General features: G+C 40.6%; 1 protein-coding gene across 1 annotated transcript; it reads right to left on the bottom strand.

The window, feature by feature from the left end:
• Positions 1-2277: 2277 nt before the first annotated feature.
• Positions 2278-3722, bottom strand: LOC143607803 (uncharacterized). The gene has a single exon (XM_077083111.1). It carries the CDS (start codon positions 3110-3112, stop codon positions 2471-2473), a length of 642 nt encoding a protein of 213 aa, XP_076939226.1. The 5' UTR covers positions 3113-3722; the 3' UTR covers positions 2278-2470.
• Between the last annotated feature and the right edge of the window lie 11894 nt (positions 3723-15616).

The raw sequence follows: 15616 nt of genomic DNA, 5'->3' as shown, positions 1-15616 counted from the left end.
GTCTTGCCGAGAATGATTTGGCAATCCCCTTTTCAAATGAGAAATGAGAAATTATCAATGACTTATCGACTTTTCTTGAAGTTTTTAAAACATTAACTACGAAACTATCGGGAACGTATTATCCGACAAGTCCCTTGGTTCTTTCGGAGTTATTTTTAATGGTTAACAATCTTAAAGAATTTGAAAATAAAAGTCCAATGTTTTCAAACATCATATTACCAATGAAGTTTAAATTAAAAAAATACTTTCTTGAATTGCCACCGGTTTTTACTTGCGCCGCCGCTTTAAACCCAATGTTAAATGTTACGGGGGTTGAATGTGTGATAGACGAAATTTTTTCAGCCTTAGATATGCATGAAATTGACCCAAACTTTTCAACAGAGGCAAAAAATTATTTTAACTTGAATTTTAAATTTATGTATGACTTTTATTTAAATAAATATGAGTCAAACATACACATGCCTATGCCGGGGGGTCTTCATCAAGTTCAAGTGCTACTAGAGTACGAGATCCCATGATTAGCCTTATGAACACTGTTCGCAACGTAACGGCTAAAAAACAAAGGGGTAACACCCCTTCAAGCGAACTAGGAAGGTATAGTGCAAATGATTACTCTACCGGTTTATCCGAAGAGGAATATGGCACTTTTGATGTTTTGGCTTGGTGGAAGGTAAAGGAAACCGAGTTTCCGATTCTTGCCACCATGGCCCGTGATTTACTAACCGTCCAAGCTTCTACGGTAGCTTCGGAATCCGCTTTTTCTCTTAGTGGCAGGGTAATATTGGTGAGAAGAACAAGACTAAATTCGGAGTCGGTGGAGATGTGCATTTGCTTAAAGGATCACTTGGACTCAATCGATCGTATTCAACACGTAACCACTCTCGAAGATGAAACACCACTTGATGTTCGAGTGCACGACGAACAAGAAGGCATTTCTACAAGTAATTCCGAGGAAGAAGTCGCCGCTCAATAATTACGACGAACAAGAAGGCTTTTCTAGAAATAATATGTCACAACTTTATATTTATAAGTTTAATGTTTTGTTAGTTTGTTTTTGAAGATTTTAAAACATGTAACCTTTTTTTTTTGAACTTCTTAAAGTAAATAAAATGAATTTTATGTTAATTGTTTTGTTTATTTTTCATGCTATACAAATACGAATCGTAGTTTAGAATCCAAATCGCAAACGAAAAACGAAAAAAAAAAAAAAAATTTTACACTGTAACCGGTTGGAACCGGTTACAGTGTAGGAACCGGTTAGATAGGTTAGGGGTCCGAGGGTGGGAGAACCGGTTCGGTTCCCTAACCGGTTCGAGCCTGGAACCGGTTTAAAAGGGGGTTTTGAATATAGGAACCGGTTAGGAACCGGTTCCGGTTCCTAGTCCCAAACCGTTTTGAACATCTCTATTCTGATATACCCTCGTTGTCAAAGTGTGAGGAGAACAAATGCTAAGACTAGAGCAGAAGTCTTCAAAAGGAACATGTGTTAAGCGTTAGTGAAGATGTTGGCCATCTGGTATTTGGAAGGTACGTGCAAAACTCATACCTGACCAAGTTGGATTTAAAAAGATTCACTAAAAAAGGCCGCACATTTCATTGGTTATGACAATCTGTAATTACACAATACACTAATTTAGGGATTATGAAACAGTATATAATATAACATTATGATATATCTTCATGTGACAATATGATAGAATTACATTTGTATTCTAATATTTAGTACATTAAATGACTAACATGATGTGGGAGTGTTCATCATATTGCTTTTGAGAGATTTGACATTGAAACTTGAATAACCGATTTGAATTTGAAAATTCGAAATCGCGTTGACTAAAGAACAAAAATTATGAGAGAAATAAATAAAAGTAATATGTATACCTTTTATAAAAACTATATACTTAGAATTCGGATAATCGTGCCGGCTTGGTTCGAAATTCATACAATCGAGTTCCAATTAAAATTCAAGCCAAAATACGATTTATATAACGACTCAATTTGGGCATTCAAAACCTGAATCTGAATTCGTTATTCGGATTATGTTCAAATTGACATTCTTGTTTTTCCAGATTCAAATAATGATTAAAGAATGCATCTTATAACCTAATGTAAATAAACATCATGTTGCACCCAAAAAGTTTTTAGGTCCAATTCTTAAAATAAAAAATACATTCAATCCGATCAAACATAGTATTACATGTTCAAGAACAATTTTCCTTGATCACAAAGTACATGTCATTAAAAAAAACTTTGTCTACACAATATCATCCTCAAATCTCAACATCAAAAGCACCGTACACATACCAAACTGAATTAATGTACAAAAAAAATGAAGTCAAACCCTCCCATAAATATTTTTTAAGCATGAGAAAAAGAATTGGCATGCTCAATCCAAAATTAGTTCACTAATTTCATTGGTTATCATTGCATATGAATAATTTGAAGAAAAGAATAATAATTTTAAAAAAACTTATGAAAGAAAATCTTGTTCGTCTTGCAAAAACTCTTTCCTTAGTTTGCTAGAAAAGAGCTTACACGCGTCCATACTGAGATCAATTGCAGCTGCAAGCGCAATAAAAAGTGCAGCATCAGCCATACATGTAACATGTTGCACACCCACCTGCACCATAGGTTTACTTGCTTTCCCCTCACCTTCAACACTTGAACTCATCACAAACCCTTTGATGTTCGATAGTGGGCTAGCTCTCGAATCTTTTAATGTTTCATCAATGCAAAATTTGCCACCCTTTTTTATATTCATTGTGCCTTGAGAAATGGGAATCCCGCTTGTCATACCAGAATTAGTGACAAGTTCAAATTTATAACCTAACCCGTCTACTGGTCCCCTTTCACGCCAAGCTTCAAGGCGGCCCCACGGCTTCCAGTTGTTGATTGAGACACCATGGGGTCGCAGGATAAGCCAAGCACCAGGGTTTGATCGTGAAACACGGTCAGAGCCTTGACAAGGTACAAAGGGAGTAATCATAGAGGCGGCAGCTATAGAGGAACCCGAGAGATCATGGACCACGAGCATCCACCCTTTTCTTTCCCTCCCGGGTTTTTCTTTTCCTCTCGAAAACGATGTCATCCATCCTCTGTTGATATTGTTCATGGTGAAATCTGATGGAAGAGAACTGTAAAATTTGATGGAATATTAGAATTATAAAGAAAACAAGTCATCATAGTTCTAGTTTAAACTAAAACCACTTGAATGATTAATATGATAAGTCAAAGTCAAATGATAAATGCACAAAAGTCAAACAAGAACAATTAATAGATGGTGGTTAATCGACCAAAGAGCATTGAACTGACACCAGAATCCTGAGCACATGGAAAAGAATCAAGCTGGTTGTTGTCTTTCACAACTGGAATTATTTTTTTTTCATAAAAAACATAAATTATTAAGTTTTATCAATAAATAAATATAAAGAGTATTTTAACGAAAATAACATGGATCGAAATCAACATCACAAGACTCATGTAGCAATCATTAGGAACAAGCAAGTACTATGTGAAGAAAACAATCTGGGAGGGTTATAATGTCACAAAACTCATAAAGCATACGAGGAATCACAAAATACCATTATTATTGGCAAAAGAGAATAAGGATTTGATGATCATTTTCAACAATATATAATATTTATAGATGCAGTATATGCTTAGATGAGATGATTTTACGCATTGGTATTTTCGTAACTAATGATCGTGCATAGCTTAATACAAGTAAACACTAGCTTGTGCATTCACAATACATGAATGTGGTAATTTATAATATAACGTAAAAACATATTGTATTCACCAAATATGGTATATTAACCGTGATTATAAGTAAACACCGATGAACGCATCATGATATTACCTAACAAAGTATTTGAAGAAACACTAAGTGAACCCTGGGCAGATTATAGATAATCTGGGGGTTAAGTAATGTTTCCCACGAGGATGAGGTTCAGCAGAGAAGATTGTTCTTCATATGACCTGCAAAACAGACACCGTAAGCTCGTCACTGAGAAAGGGGGGGGGGGGTTCCTCCTTGTGACCACCCTCCGGCATGAGAATCAGACTAGATTGCTCTGAATATAAGTGTATATTAAGAGATTGCTAGATAAGATGAGATATCAGATGATGTCCTTACCATTCCAAGGTGTTGGAGTATTTATAGCCGAAGGTAGGTTCCCTAGAAGGTACAGCCGGCTGAATAGTATTCCTGTTCCACCAACAGTGGACTACGCACAGGCCATGCTGGTTGGTGGATAGGCTACGGCCGACAGTAACAAGGTCGGCTGTACACTGTTCCTTTACTGCCGGCTACGCACTGTTCCACCAACTGTAGGCTGCGCACGTCCCATCGTAAGGGTTGGTGAGTAGGCAGCGGCTAATAGTGACAAACAGTACTAGAGGGTGCTCCTCCTCGTACTGTTGTCGGTGAGCTGTCACCCTGTGATTGGTTCATGGGCTGTTCTGGTCAAATCGTCTGTTCTGCCCATACCTTAGTAGGTATAGTACAAAAGATCTTCCAGAAGCATACGGACTGGCTCATTTAGGCGGGAGTATTCCCGCCTTGCTCATTCCTTCATGTGACTACTGAAGTAGCTAGTGCCTTGTGCGTGTAACCTTGCTGTTAGTGCGGGTAGCCTTCCCTGATGGCTTGTATCCGCAACTGCGGGAACAGGCGGGGTACTTCACCATTGGGAGGCTTTCCCTGCGGGTACAGCTGGCGTACTGCGCGTAAGGTTTTCTCTGAGCATGGTGGGTCCTGCGTGAGCAGTTGGTCGTTGCGCAGACGTCCCTGTTCAATGTGAGTCTTGCGGGTCCAACTGGCCTCTGCTGGGACCTACCTCTTCAAGTCCCCTCAGTCCAATGTTCTTCTCATGAATTATTAATAAGTGAGGTGAACTTTTGGACTTAGCAAGGGGTTTTGAAAAGGGTTTAGTTTTTAGGTTTTCCGTGGTGATTCTTCCCGCGGAAGTCCTATGTCACGCAGAATTTCCCACTGTTCTGCTTGATCTTTGGGTATGATGCGGGTAGGTCTGTTACTTCCTCGCAAGTCAGGAGCGTTGAGTACCTCTTGTGTAGATTCTCCATGAGGTTTTGGTAGTTTTGAACATAGTGATCAATTATGTTAAAACCACCAATTCCATCTTGAAGCTTCATACAATCTAGTTCTCGACGTTCCCGCTATGCGGGGATGTTATTCTCGTTTGCGCAAGCATGGCCCAGAAGATCCTTCTTGGTTTCATTTCCCTGCGAAGTGCTAGGTATGTGAAGGGTTTTGCCTTGACACTGTACCCGCACTCGTCTTATAGTTACTTTACTTCCAAGGTATTCCTGGCGTCAATTCCCTGCGGGTGCTAAGTATGTGAAGGGTTTTGCCTTGACACTGTACCCGCACCCGTCTTATGGTTACTTGGTTGCCAAGGTATTCCTGGCGTCAATTCCCTGCGGGTGCTAAGTATGTGAAGGGTTTTGCCTTGACACTGTACCCGCACCCGTCTTATGGTTACTTGGTTGCCAAGGTAGGGGGTATTTTCCCGCTTACTTTTGAATCTTTTTGAATTTTGAAATTCGAAGAGTTGGTGAAAGGATAAGAACAGTCCAAACCTCTGAAACGTCGTGCGACGGTTTCTTCTGACTGTGTCAGGACGTGCAGGAAGTTATGGTGACGTGACAGTACCTGGTCATTCCAGACGCTTTTTCAGGCGCGTGGGCGCGATTTTTCGGGCGCGTGGCCGCGAAATTAATGGTACGCGTCCTTTCAACAGCTGTTGCCAGCTTGCTTTTTGCCACGTGTCATAGTTTCATTGCACCTTCGATTTCTCTCTCTTCCGCATTAAATTCATCGCATTAATTGCGATTAGTATATAAAGGGGGAGAGGGTCCTTTGCAATTCACACTTTCACTTCTCTCTTCATCTTTAACGATTTCCGGCGAATACTCACCTTTTCTTAGTCGAGCATTCTCTTGAAATCGTTTTCTTCTTTCATCTGCAATATGTCTTCTCACGATGTCGAAGCTACAGCCGATGACAAGAGTACTGCTGGTGAGTGCCAGTGTGCTCTGCCTGTCGATCTATATCAGTACGTCGTCAGGAAGTTCATGCTCGAGTCTCTCGAGCCTGAGTTTCCTGAACCCCATCAGACGGTGTACGATGCCCCCAGAGGCAAGATCGGGGTATATGCTGCATTCTTTGTTTATGGGAATCTTAGGTTCCCATTGACAAAGTTTGTGTACCGTGTCCTGGAGAGGCACGGTGTGCACCTGACCGAGGTGCACCCGATGGCGATTGCCAAGATTCGGCACTTCGAGTGGGTGTGCCGGATTCTGGGCATTGAGCCCTTTGTCGACCGCCTGATGACCTTCTACTCTTGGAGGTGCATCCAGGGGTGGTATACCCTGATAACCCGGATAAAGGGTTTCAAGATTTGCGCAACCGAGCGCAGTCTTCGCGCGTGGAAGCGGGAGTTCTTCATCTCCGCCCGTGCCATCCCCCTTGCCATGAAATTCAAAAATGGGCAAGCACTTCCCAGCCTTCACGCCTCCAACTACCAGGAGGCGGAATGATTCTCGAGGATATCCCGAGTCCAATCTCCGGTTTACCGGTTTGCGGAGTCCGGGATGGTGATGCTCGGGATGAGCCGGGTGTGGAAGGATGCGGATGCGCGAAAGATCCCGATCATCCTCGAATATGGTTTGAACTCGATTCCTTATGTTATGCTATGTTTCTTTTTGTTGATTTAGAATCTCTTCTAACTTCTTTCCTGTTTATTTCAGAGGGGAACGACTTGCAGTCGCCCCTGTATCCACGGGAGGCTGACGGTCCAGCTCGGATGGGTACTCGCGCTCTAGACGAGAACGAGTTGCCCATCCTAGAACAAACGGCGGATCGGTTCGTGGAGGTCTACCCGCTAGGCCACGAGATCCTGAGCGCCAGGCGGCCAGGTAAGGCGCTATTCAACCCTCGACCCCTCAATGTTGAAACCTCTGCTGGAATTCCTCTAATCTTATGTTCTGATGAGGAATCCGCAGATGGTCCTCCGTTGGTGCGGAAGAAGAAGGCTGCCGGCGGGAAGGGGAAGGAGAAGGTGGCCTCCACTGCCGATCCGGTGCCTCGGTCTGACTCCGAGGCCGAGAGCGAAGAGGTGGCGGGGAACCCCGGTGGTGAGAAGACTGTCACACCCTCAAAATCCACTAACGGAGTTTTACCGTCAGAGGGTGTGAACTGGCAGGATCGGAATCATCAGTTATAATCAAACCATAAAAACGTTTAAATGCAAATAAGTGCGGAAGCGTAAAAACCTTAATTCAAAAGCTGCGTCACGCAGGACGACTTAAAACCAAAGATAACTGTTAAAAATAAGTTTGCAGAATAAAAGTGTTTTCATTTAATGCATGCTCCTAAACCGCGCGCCCGCCTCGGCTACCTGAGAATAACATACTAAAAGTGTCAACACAAGGTTGGTGAGTTCACAAGTTATATAAGATAAATCGTTTAGCGTTTTGCGTAACCTCGTTACGGCGTTTCAGTATTGCGTAACCACGTTACGGCGTTTAAGTGTTGCGTAACCACGTTACGGCGTTTAAGTGTTGCGTAACCACGTTACGGCGTTTAAGTGTTGCGTAACCACGTTACGGCGTTTAAGTGTTGCGTAACCACGTTACGGCGTTTAAGTGTTTTGCATTACCAGATAGTGTTACGTCAAATTATATATCGATAGGTAGCTAATCTATACAACAAGTATCGCTAAGTGGTTCGAGACCGAAGCTGACTGTTTATCAAGTGCCCGTCACCAGGTCAACCCAGACCATGGTAAGTGTTAGCCAAAATTACACCCACTCAACCTCCAGTTGAGCTTAGCGTCGGGTGGGGTTTGTCAAACCCAGTAGTACTACTCAACAGTGACTCGCTATTCCAAATATTAACCGGTTCGATGTGTGGGACTTCAAATGTTACGTTTGCCGCTTAGCCTTTACAAGTGATATATAATTTATAACAAAATCTTAAATATGCGTTTATCTCAGAAAATGCGTTTATCGGAGTATGTTATCTCCCCCAAGTGAAAAACGTTTGAAAACAGTTTAAGAGTGGGGTAAGTGAACTCACTGTTTGCGAAGAATATCCCGAATTAGATCACCAAGTGATGCGCGTCGTAGAAACTCTCTAGCGTTCTAAATAACAAAGAGATTTTCTAAGTATCGGTATGTTTAACGAGTCTCTAGACTCGGCACATAATACCTATGCACGTAACATGTTTCGTGTTTCGTTTGTGAATCGTGTGTGACTTAAACAAGTACAATTGTGATACGATACGTGAGTGAACAATTACTTTTGTGTCATGTATTAATAACATACTTTACTAGCAATTATCCCCGTAAGGGCATTTTGGTCAACAAATAACAATTACTAGCCATTATTCCCCATAAGGGCAATTTGGTCAAATCATGGCAATCAATTTGCAACTATTCCCCGCAAGGTATTTTGGTCAAAACATAACAATTATATAAGAAATATCATATTTCATGCATTTATACACAACTCAGCAGCTAGTTTCACTGTGACAGAATTTCTACTTGAAAGATTGTACTATTTCACCGATCATATCATCTCAATTAATTCACCAAAAATCACCACTGAAACATACATGTCTTAGGTTTCCAGAACATACTTTATCTTATTTTTATTCCACATATTTTTCTTATAATGACCAAAACATTACAGCAAACTCATATCAGTCAGATTCATGCGCAACAGAATGTTATTTGCAATTCCCGTTAAACGAAAAATCCAATAAATGCAAGACCACTTGGGTTTGGTTCCTAACTCAATGAGTCAACTTCCAGAAGTGGAACCAACCCAATTGGTCTCGTAGTTCATGAGATATAACATTTACAACATAACCTAACAGCAGGTCTAACAGCTCAGCTTTGCAATCATAAAAGTAAACTTCTACTTGTCCAAAAATTACAAACTTATACTTTATAGAAACTAGACTCAACCTAGTTTACTGCAGTACCCACAATCTCAACCAATTTTCACGTTTACACTTCGTTACAGTCACTTAAACATCGTATACACATTCTGTCCAGAATCTGTTCACATCAAAACTCAACAATTTAACTATCTATGGACCATAAATCAATCATATAACATGCTAGACACTACCACCACTATCCATGCATGTCAATTACACCATGCATGCAAGATTAGGGTTTGTATTTCAACTCAAATCAAAGACAACAATCAATCATGCATCAACATCAATACTAGTTATCAATCATCATGAATTCAACAACCATCATGTTAACTCATACATATACAAGCAAATCGGCTGCCTAGGGTTTTTGATTAACCCATTAAACATCAAAATTAAACAACAAGGAGGTAAGGGATGATCAATTATACCTTCCTAGCACCTTGTTCTTGGATCAAACACTTGATTTGATGTGTATATGTGTGTGTTTGTGGACGGCAGCCGTGGAGAACAAAGGAGAGAGAGGCCGATCGGGGTTGTAGGTTTAGAAAATAATAGGTTAGAGTTTAGTTAAGGATATATTTATAATGATACAAGTTACACTCTAGTCCCTCTACTTTCAAGTGTTACATCTCTAGCCTAACTAATTGGTTCTTGTTTCTTGTTTAACATTCCACATAACAAAATCAAGTAACACACATATATCTAACACATAATTATCACATAATTATTGTTTTGACGTTTTTCGTTTATTTATCAATCGTTTGCGTCAACTCGTTTGCGTTTCGGTGCAAATCCCGAAAGACTACACATGTAGTAAGTGTTAAGCGTCATTTAAACCCTAGTTTAAATGTAATGAAGTGTGCGTTATAGATTTAACGATCTTAAAGTTTGAATTGACGGAGTTGAGTTAACGGAGTTAACCTGAAATTGACGATTGTCACAAAGACCACCGCTCCGGAGGCTGTGACGACTGTCACCTCCGGAGAGCCCCGGATGACGACTGTGAGCGGCGCAAAGAGGCCGGCTCCATCGGGTTCATCCCCGCCTGTCCGCACTTTCAGGCTCAAGAAAACCCGTAAGTACAAACTTTATTTTTAACTTCATAGTTTTCCATCTTTAATACTTTTCTTTGTGCAGGCGTGGATGTTGACGAATTCCAGGGTGGAGCGGGGAGGAGTACCCCTCCGCCCGTGACGGTAGGCTTGGTCATCCTAACTGAGGCGACGACCCAGGCGGCTGCGCCTGCTTCCGCTGGTTCAGTTGCTCATTCCATTAAGCCTACTGTTCCAGCTGTGATGACGTCACCGCCGGCTGAGAGTGCCATTTTTACCGCATCTTTCACCGAGCCGGCGGTTACTTTTGCTGCGGACTCCGCAGCGGCGACCGCGGCGGACTTCACCATGCCTCCTCCGTCATCGGCCTCGACGGCCGATCCTTCAGGTATGCATGGGGCTTCTCGCCAACCTCTGCCTCCTTCCCATCTACCTGACCTCTTGGACGGATTTCCCTTGGGTTCAAGTGACGGGTTTGGCGGCTATCGGCCTGTTATTGACCCTACAGGTGCGTAGGGTTCTCTTGGCCTATTATTATATATATATATATATATATATATTTTTATATCATCTTTTCCTAACTGCTTTTTGTTTTTTGCAGTGTCGGATTCCAATGAAGTGTATGTTCCACGATGGAACATCCGCCGAGGAACAACCCTTCGCACCCCTGTGGAGTGCGTGGATTGGGCTCGTCACGCAGCTCCCAGTGGTGCGTTGGGGGAAGCCATGGCTAGCTACCAGGAGGAGGCTAACCAATGAGCTTCGGGTTCTCCTGGCCCGGATGCAGCCGCGCGTCGAGCTGCTTTGTCGTGAAAACGACAAGTTAAAAGCAGCTCGCATTCAAGAGGTGGCTCAGGCGCGGGCTGTCCGGGAGGAGAATAGGAGGCTCTCCGCCGCAGCTGCAGAGAAGGAGAAGGCGTTCAAGGCCCTTGAAGTTGAGGTTCAGGCCCGTCTCGAGGCCCGTTCCAAGGCTGCCCAAGCTGTTAACGAACAGCTTCGGCTGGCTAAGGAAATTGCTAGGAACGCAACTGAAAGGGCCACCAAGGCTGAAGCTGTTGCTGAGCCTCTACGCCTCGAGAATGAGGAACTTAAAGCTAAATTAGAGGCGCTTCAACAGGCTCATGATGCCTTGGCGATGGAGGACGCGAAGAAGCTCCAAGAGATCCTGGACCAGAGGGGCGTGCTTGACCACACTGAGCGTAAGCTAAAGGGCGTCGAAGAGGCTGCTGCAAAGGAAGTGTTGCTTGCCAACCTTAATAAAAGTGAAGCCGAACGCGCCTGTACCCAAGCTCAAGCCGCCCTCCAAGAAGCTCTGGTTGCCAAGGAATGGCTTCTTCGAGAAGCATTGTCTCAGGTAAGCTTTTCATGTCTTTACGCTTTTCTTTGTAAATAGAAAAGGTTCTGATGTATTTTTTCTTTGTAGGTTGTGCATCGGGTCTTCTCAGAGACGTCTTATGACGATGCTATGAGCGCAGCCCTCAACGCTTCTCATGAGGATTGCAAAAGGCCGGCTTCCTGCTTGGTCTAGGGTTCGTTGAGAAAGGCATCCCGCCTTCCAACTTCCCTTTGTATGATGTGGATACTGAAGCTGTTTATGACCAAGCAGTGAATCAGTATGCCGCCTTCCCGCATCCGGTGGTGGAGAAGGTGAACGAAGTCGCTGCTGCTGATGATGGGCTAGCTATCCTTAAAGCTTTTCTTGAACCACCACGCTCTACTAATGGAGCGGGTCCAAGTGGAAGTGGTCCTGAAGCTTGATTCTGAAGATCCCTTTCCACCATTAAGTTAGATTTTTGCTTTTGTATAGCTATCTTTGTAATATTTGAATTTGATGGAATAAAGATTGTGTTAGTTCTTTGCCTTGTTTATTTTACGTATGTTTTGATCTAACTTAGCAATTTCTTTAGTACTTAGATAAGTTAACTTTTTAACGTGGTAAATTATAAGTTTGTTTCGCTTCCTCTTTCATGATTGTGCGGGTATGACCGTCACTTACACTTAGTAGGATGGCTTAACTTTACTTATATCTGACCTGCGTGGAAGTTTTCCTCATCTTTTCCTTTAAAATTTTCTAAGTGTTCAGAATAAGTTAACCTTTGAACGTGGTAGATGATAGGTTGAAGTTTTGCTTCCTTGTTCGTGATTGTGCGGGTAAGACTGTCACTTGCACTTACAAGGATGGCTAAACTTTACTTACATCTGACCTGCGTGTAGGTTTTCCTTGAAACTTGAGATTTCTAGCGTTGTGTTTATGCGGGTTTTGCCGCCTTCCACACGTAACGACTTACTTCTTCCCCCATTTATGCGGTGAATACCGGCACATCAGTGTGGGAAGTTCATAAGTATAAAGGTAAGGCTATCAACACATTGTGAAAGGAGAATCATTTCCATTAGAAGTGGCTCTAGGCCTTTTCTTTACAAGTTTGGAATTGATCTACATATAACATTTGAGTAATTGAGCTCCATTCCATGTTCTTGGGATGGGAGTGCCATCGAGCCTTTCGAGCCGGTATGCGCCCTTTCCCAGGACTTCTTTGATAATGTATGGCCCTTCCCAGACCGGGGCCAGCTTTCCCGGGCGTTCTTGGTTCGAAGCCTCGTTGTTACGCAGTATGTAGTCTCCTACATTGAAGTTGCAGAGTTTTACCCGCGTGTTGTAGTACTTTTGCATTTGTCGCTTGTAGTTCTCTTCACGCACTGCGGCTAAGTCTCTGCGTTCCTCGGTTTGTAACCCGTCACTTCATATAGCCTAAGATATACACATATCAATTACTAAGAGGGTGGTCTCATCCTGAGATTGGAACAAGACCAGCCCTAGGGAAACAAAAAGTCTCTAAATTCATCTCATGTACATTGACACTTAGATCTTCACTAAGAAAACACCCCAATCCGAAAGGACTAACATGTCCAGGGGCGCAACTCTTTGAGGATCTGGGGTGGCTCCGGTCACTGTCGTTTTCTCTGTTCGTAGGGTAATCTAGCGATTTTTCCCAAAAAATTTTATAGGTATTAAGCGCGGTCACCTCCCGATGTATTTTTCCGAAACGCTACCGGTCACCACTTATTTTTTTAAATATAATACCTCATCGTTTGGTTTTTTTATAAAGCAACACAAGTTTTATATACAAAAGTTACAAAATATAGTAAAAAGCTTTGTTTTTATAAAACTCAAAATTGAGAGGGCTATTTGTAAAAATAAAACTTGTTTAAACAAACCATTAAAAAAATGAACGTGGATTGATTACTGATTAGGGTTTGGATTTTTATAAAACTCATATGCGCCTTCGTAGCATGTTCGGATGTTCCTACCGGACCAGAGACCACCGCATGCCACAACAATTATCATCCATCGTCCACCGCCTACCACCCTTTGCTCAGTCCTATTGGCAAGGTAATAGTTCGTATTTGTGTTGTTAGAAACTGTATTGCATTTATATTGATTAATGTTCAAATATTATAAAATTAGGGCTTGTAATTGTGGAATTGGGGATTTGGGGAAATTAATCAACTAAGCTGTAATTGATATTGTATGGTGAAATTTTACTTTAACTCACCCTATTGAATCTTCTTACATAGGTAAATCATGAAAAAGCAAGATACTATTTATTCTTTTTTCAAAAAAAAAAATAACGGATGACGAACAAACGAGTAAATGTCACAAAGCTTCATCTAGTGAGCCGGTTAATTCTGAAGCTCCACAGCAACCACAATCAAATACTAATGACGTGGATCTTAACCACGTAAATCAACAAGAAAATTATGGTGATTCAGAAGCTCCGCAACAACCACAGTCAAATGCTAATGAAGTGAATCATGGTGATTCAGCAATAAAAATATTTAAGAATTGTCTTCGCAATAAGATGTCAAATGAGTATATCGCAAATAGCTTGGTGGTTTATATAGAAAAGAAATTGCTGAAACATTTGATTCGGAATCCATAATTGAGGAATTCAAAAATTTGAAAGGTTGTCGAGTTGCTTTGTAATTCTTCTTCTAAAATACTAACTCTTACTCCTGGCTCTCGCATTATTATGAATCTTTTAGATCTTGTTAGTTAAAAAATTATCTAGCTTTATTTTAATTGCAAAAACAATCGTTTTGAATGAATGAAAAAACATTAGATATATAAATGTCATATTGTTTGATCCAACCCGAACTGAACCACCGACACGAACCGAATTATCGACCCGAAAATTTTTAAGTCCGTGACTTCAGTCACCGTCGTGACGAAGCCCAAGCTTCGCCAATGAACATGTCTTCATGATGCCATAATCAAATGAAACATTCCATGATATTGGAAACAACGTTTAATATTAAATAAAAGTTCAACCGATATAATCAGATCAGATTGTTTATAACATCAAATTTTATAAATTATCTAAAAGTTTTGACTCTTCTTGTCGTTGTTCGACCGGAAATTCATATAAACCTAACTCATGAAAGAATATAGTCAATTGCTTAATGAGTATATGAAACACAAATAACACAGACACGATGGATGCTAAAACTTTAATAAATTAAATAAATTGAAGTTGGGGGAAGATGTGACTTATTTGATTTCAATCTAAATCTTTTATGGAAAAACTTATATTTTATAACACCAGATTAGTAATAGCAAGACATACAAAAACAGGTCATTTTAAAAAAAAATGAAGATTTCTGCTATAATCATTGAAGCACAATAATAATAGATAAAATGTTGTAAAATGTAACGGTTTTAGATGGCACTATACTATCTTTCAAATTACATAAATTTTGGTAGCAACCAAATTGGACAATAGTATAATAGCATTTAAATTTATGCAAAACTCCGGCATCAAAGATTAAAAAAACCTAGTATTTCCGAATTCAAAATCAGAGGTCATTAAGTCATAATGTCTGAGTATCAGACTATCGCAAAGAAGGACTGAACATAGCAAAAAATGAAGGTAACAAAACTCATACCAATAAAATAAATATTAGGCAGACCAATAAACTAACAATAAATAAATCAAATCATATATAACATTAGACCACTCGCATTGGCAATCTCATAATGAGATTGGTGGGCCCAAAATTAAAAAAAAATAATAATGCAATCTAGATTAGCAATCTATGTTTGTGGAGCAAACCTAGATTGCAATCCAAACTACTCCCAATAACTTAATTATTTAATTAACTTTTAATATTCTAACTAAAAAAAATAATTAAATACACGATATTTCTTAAAAAAAATTATGAACATTCCGATATAAATTTTATTAAAAACGGACTTCGTTAAAAAAATATTTTTTTTAAGTTGGGATGGGTTGTGAATGTGTATAAAAGATTGTGATGAGTTAAATTATGTAGATTGAAGAGAGAGAAATTAATTTTATAATGTAAGATTGAGATTGTGAGATTGCCAATAAGAGTAGTCTTACAACATCACATACATAATTACCTCATGCAAAAATGCATGCATAATAAGTAACGTGCGGGACTATGTATCGAATTTGAGATGGGATGTGGACATACACTGATACACGTACGAGTTACGACCATCATTCACTATATAACAGATAAACGTCAGTACGTTATTATTGAATCACGCACCTTCACCGGATCAAATAA

This window comes from Bidens hawaiensis, unplaced genomic scaffold (assembly GCF_021521415.1).
Source record: "Bidens hawaiensis isolate Kalapana, Puna unplaced genomic scaffold, B.hawaiensis_p1.1 tig00086879_1, whole genome shotgun sequence".
Taxonomy (NCBI): domain Eukaryota; kingdom Viridiplantae; phylum Streptophyta; class Magnoliopsida; order Asterales; family Asteraceae; genus Bidens; species Bidens hawaiensis.
Note: the sequence above shows the minus strand (reverse complement) of the source record. Positions and strands in the feature narration are given on the sequence as shown.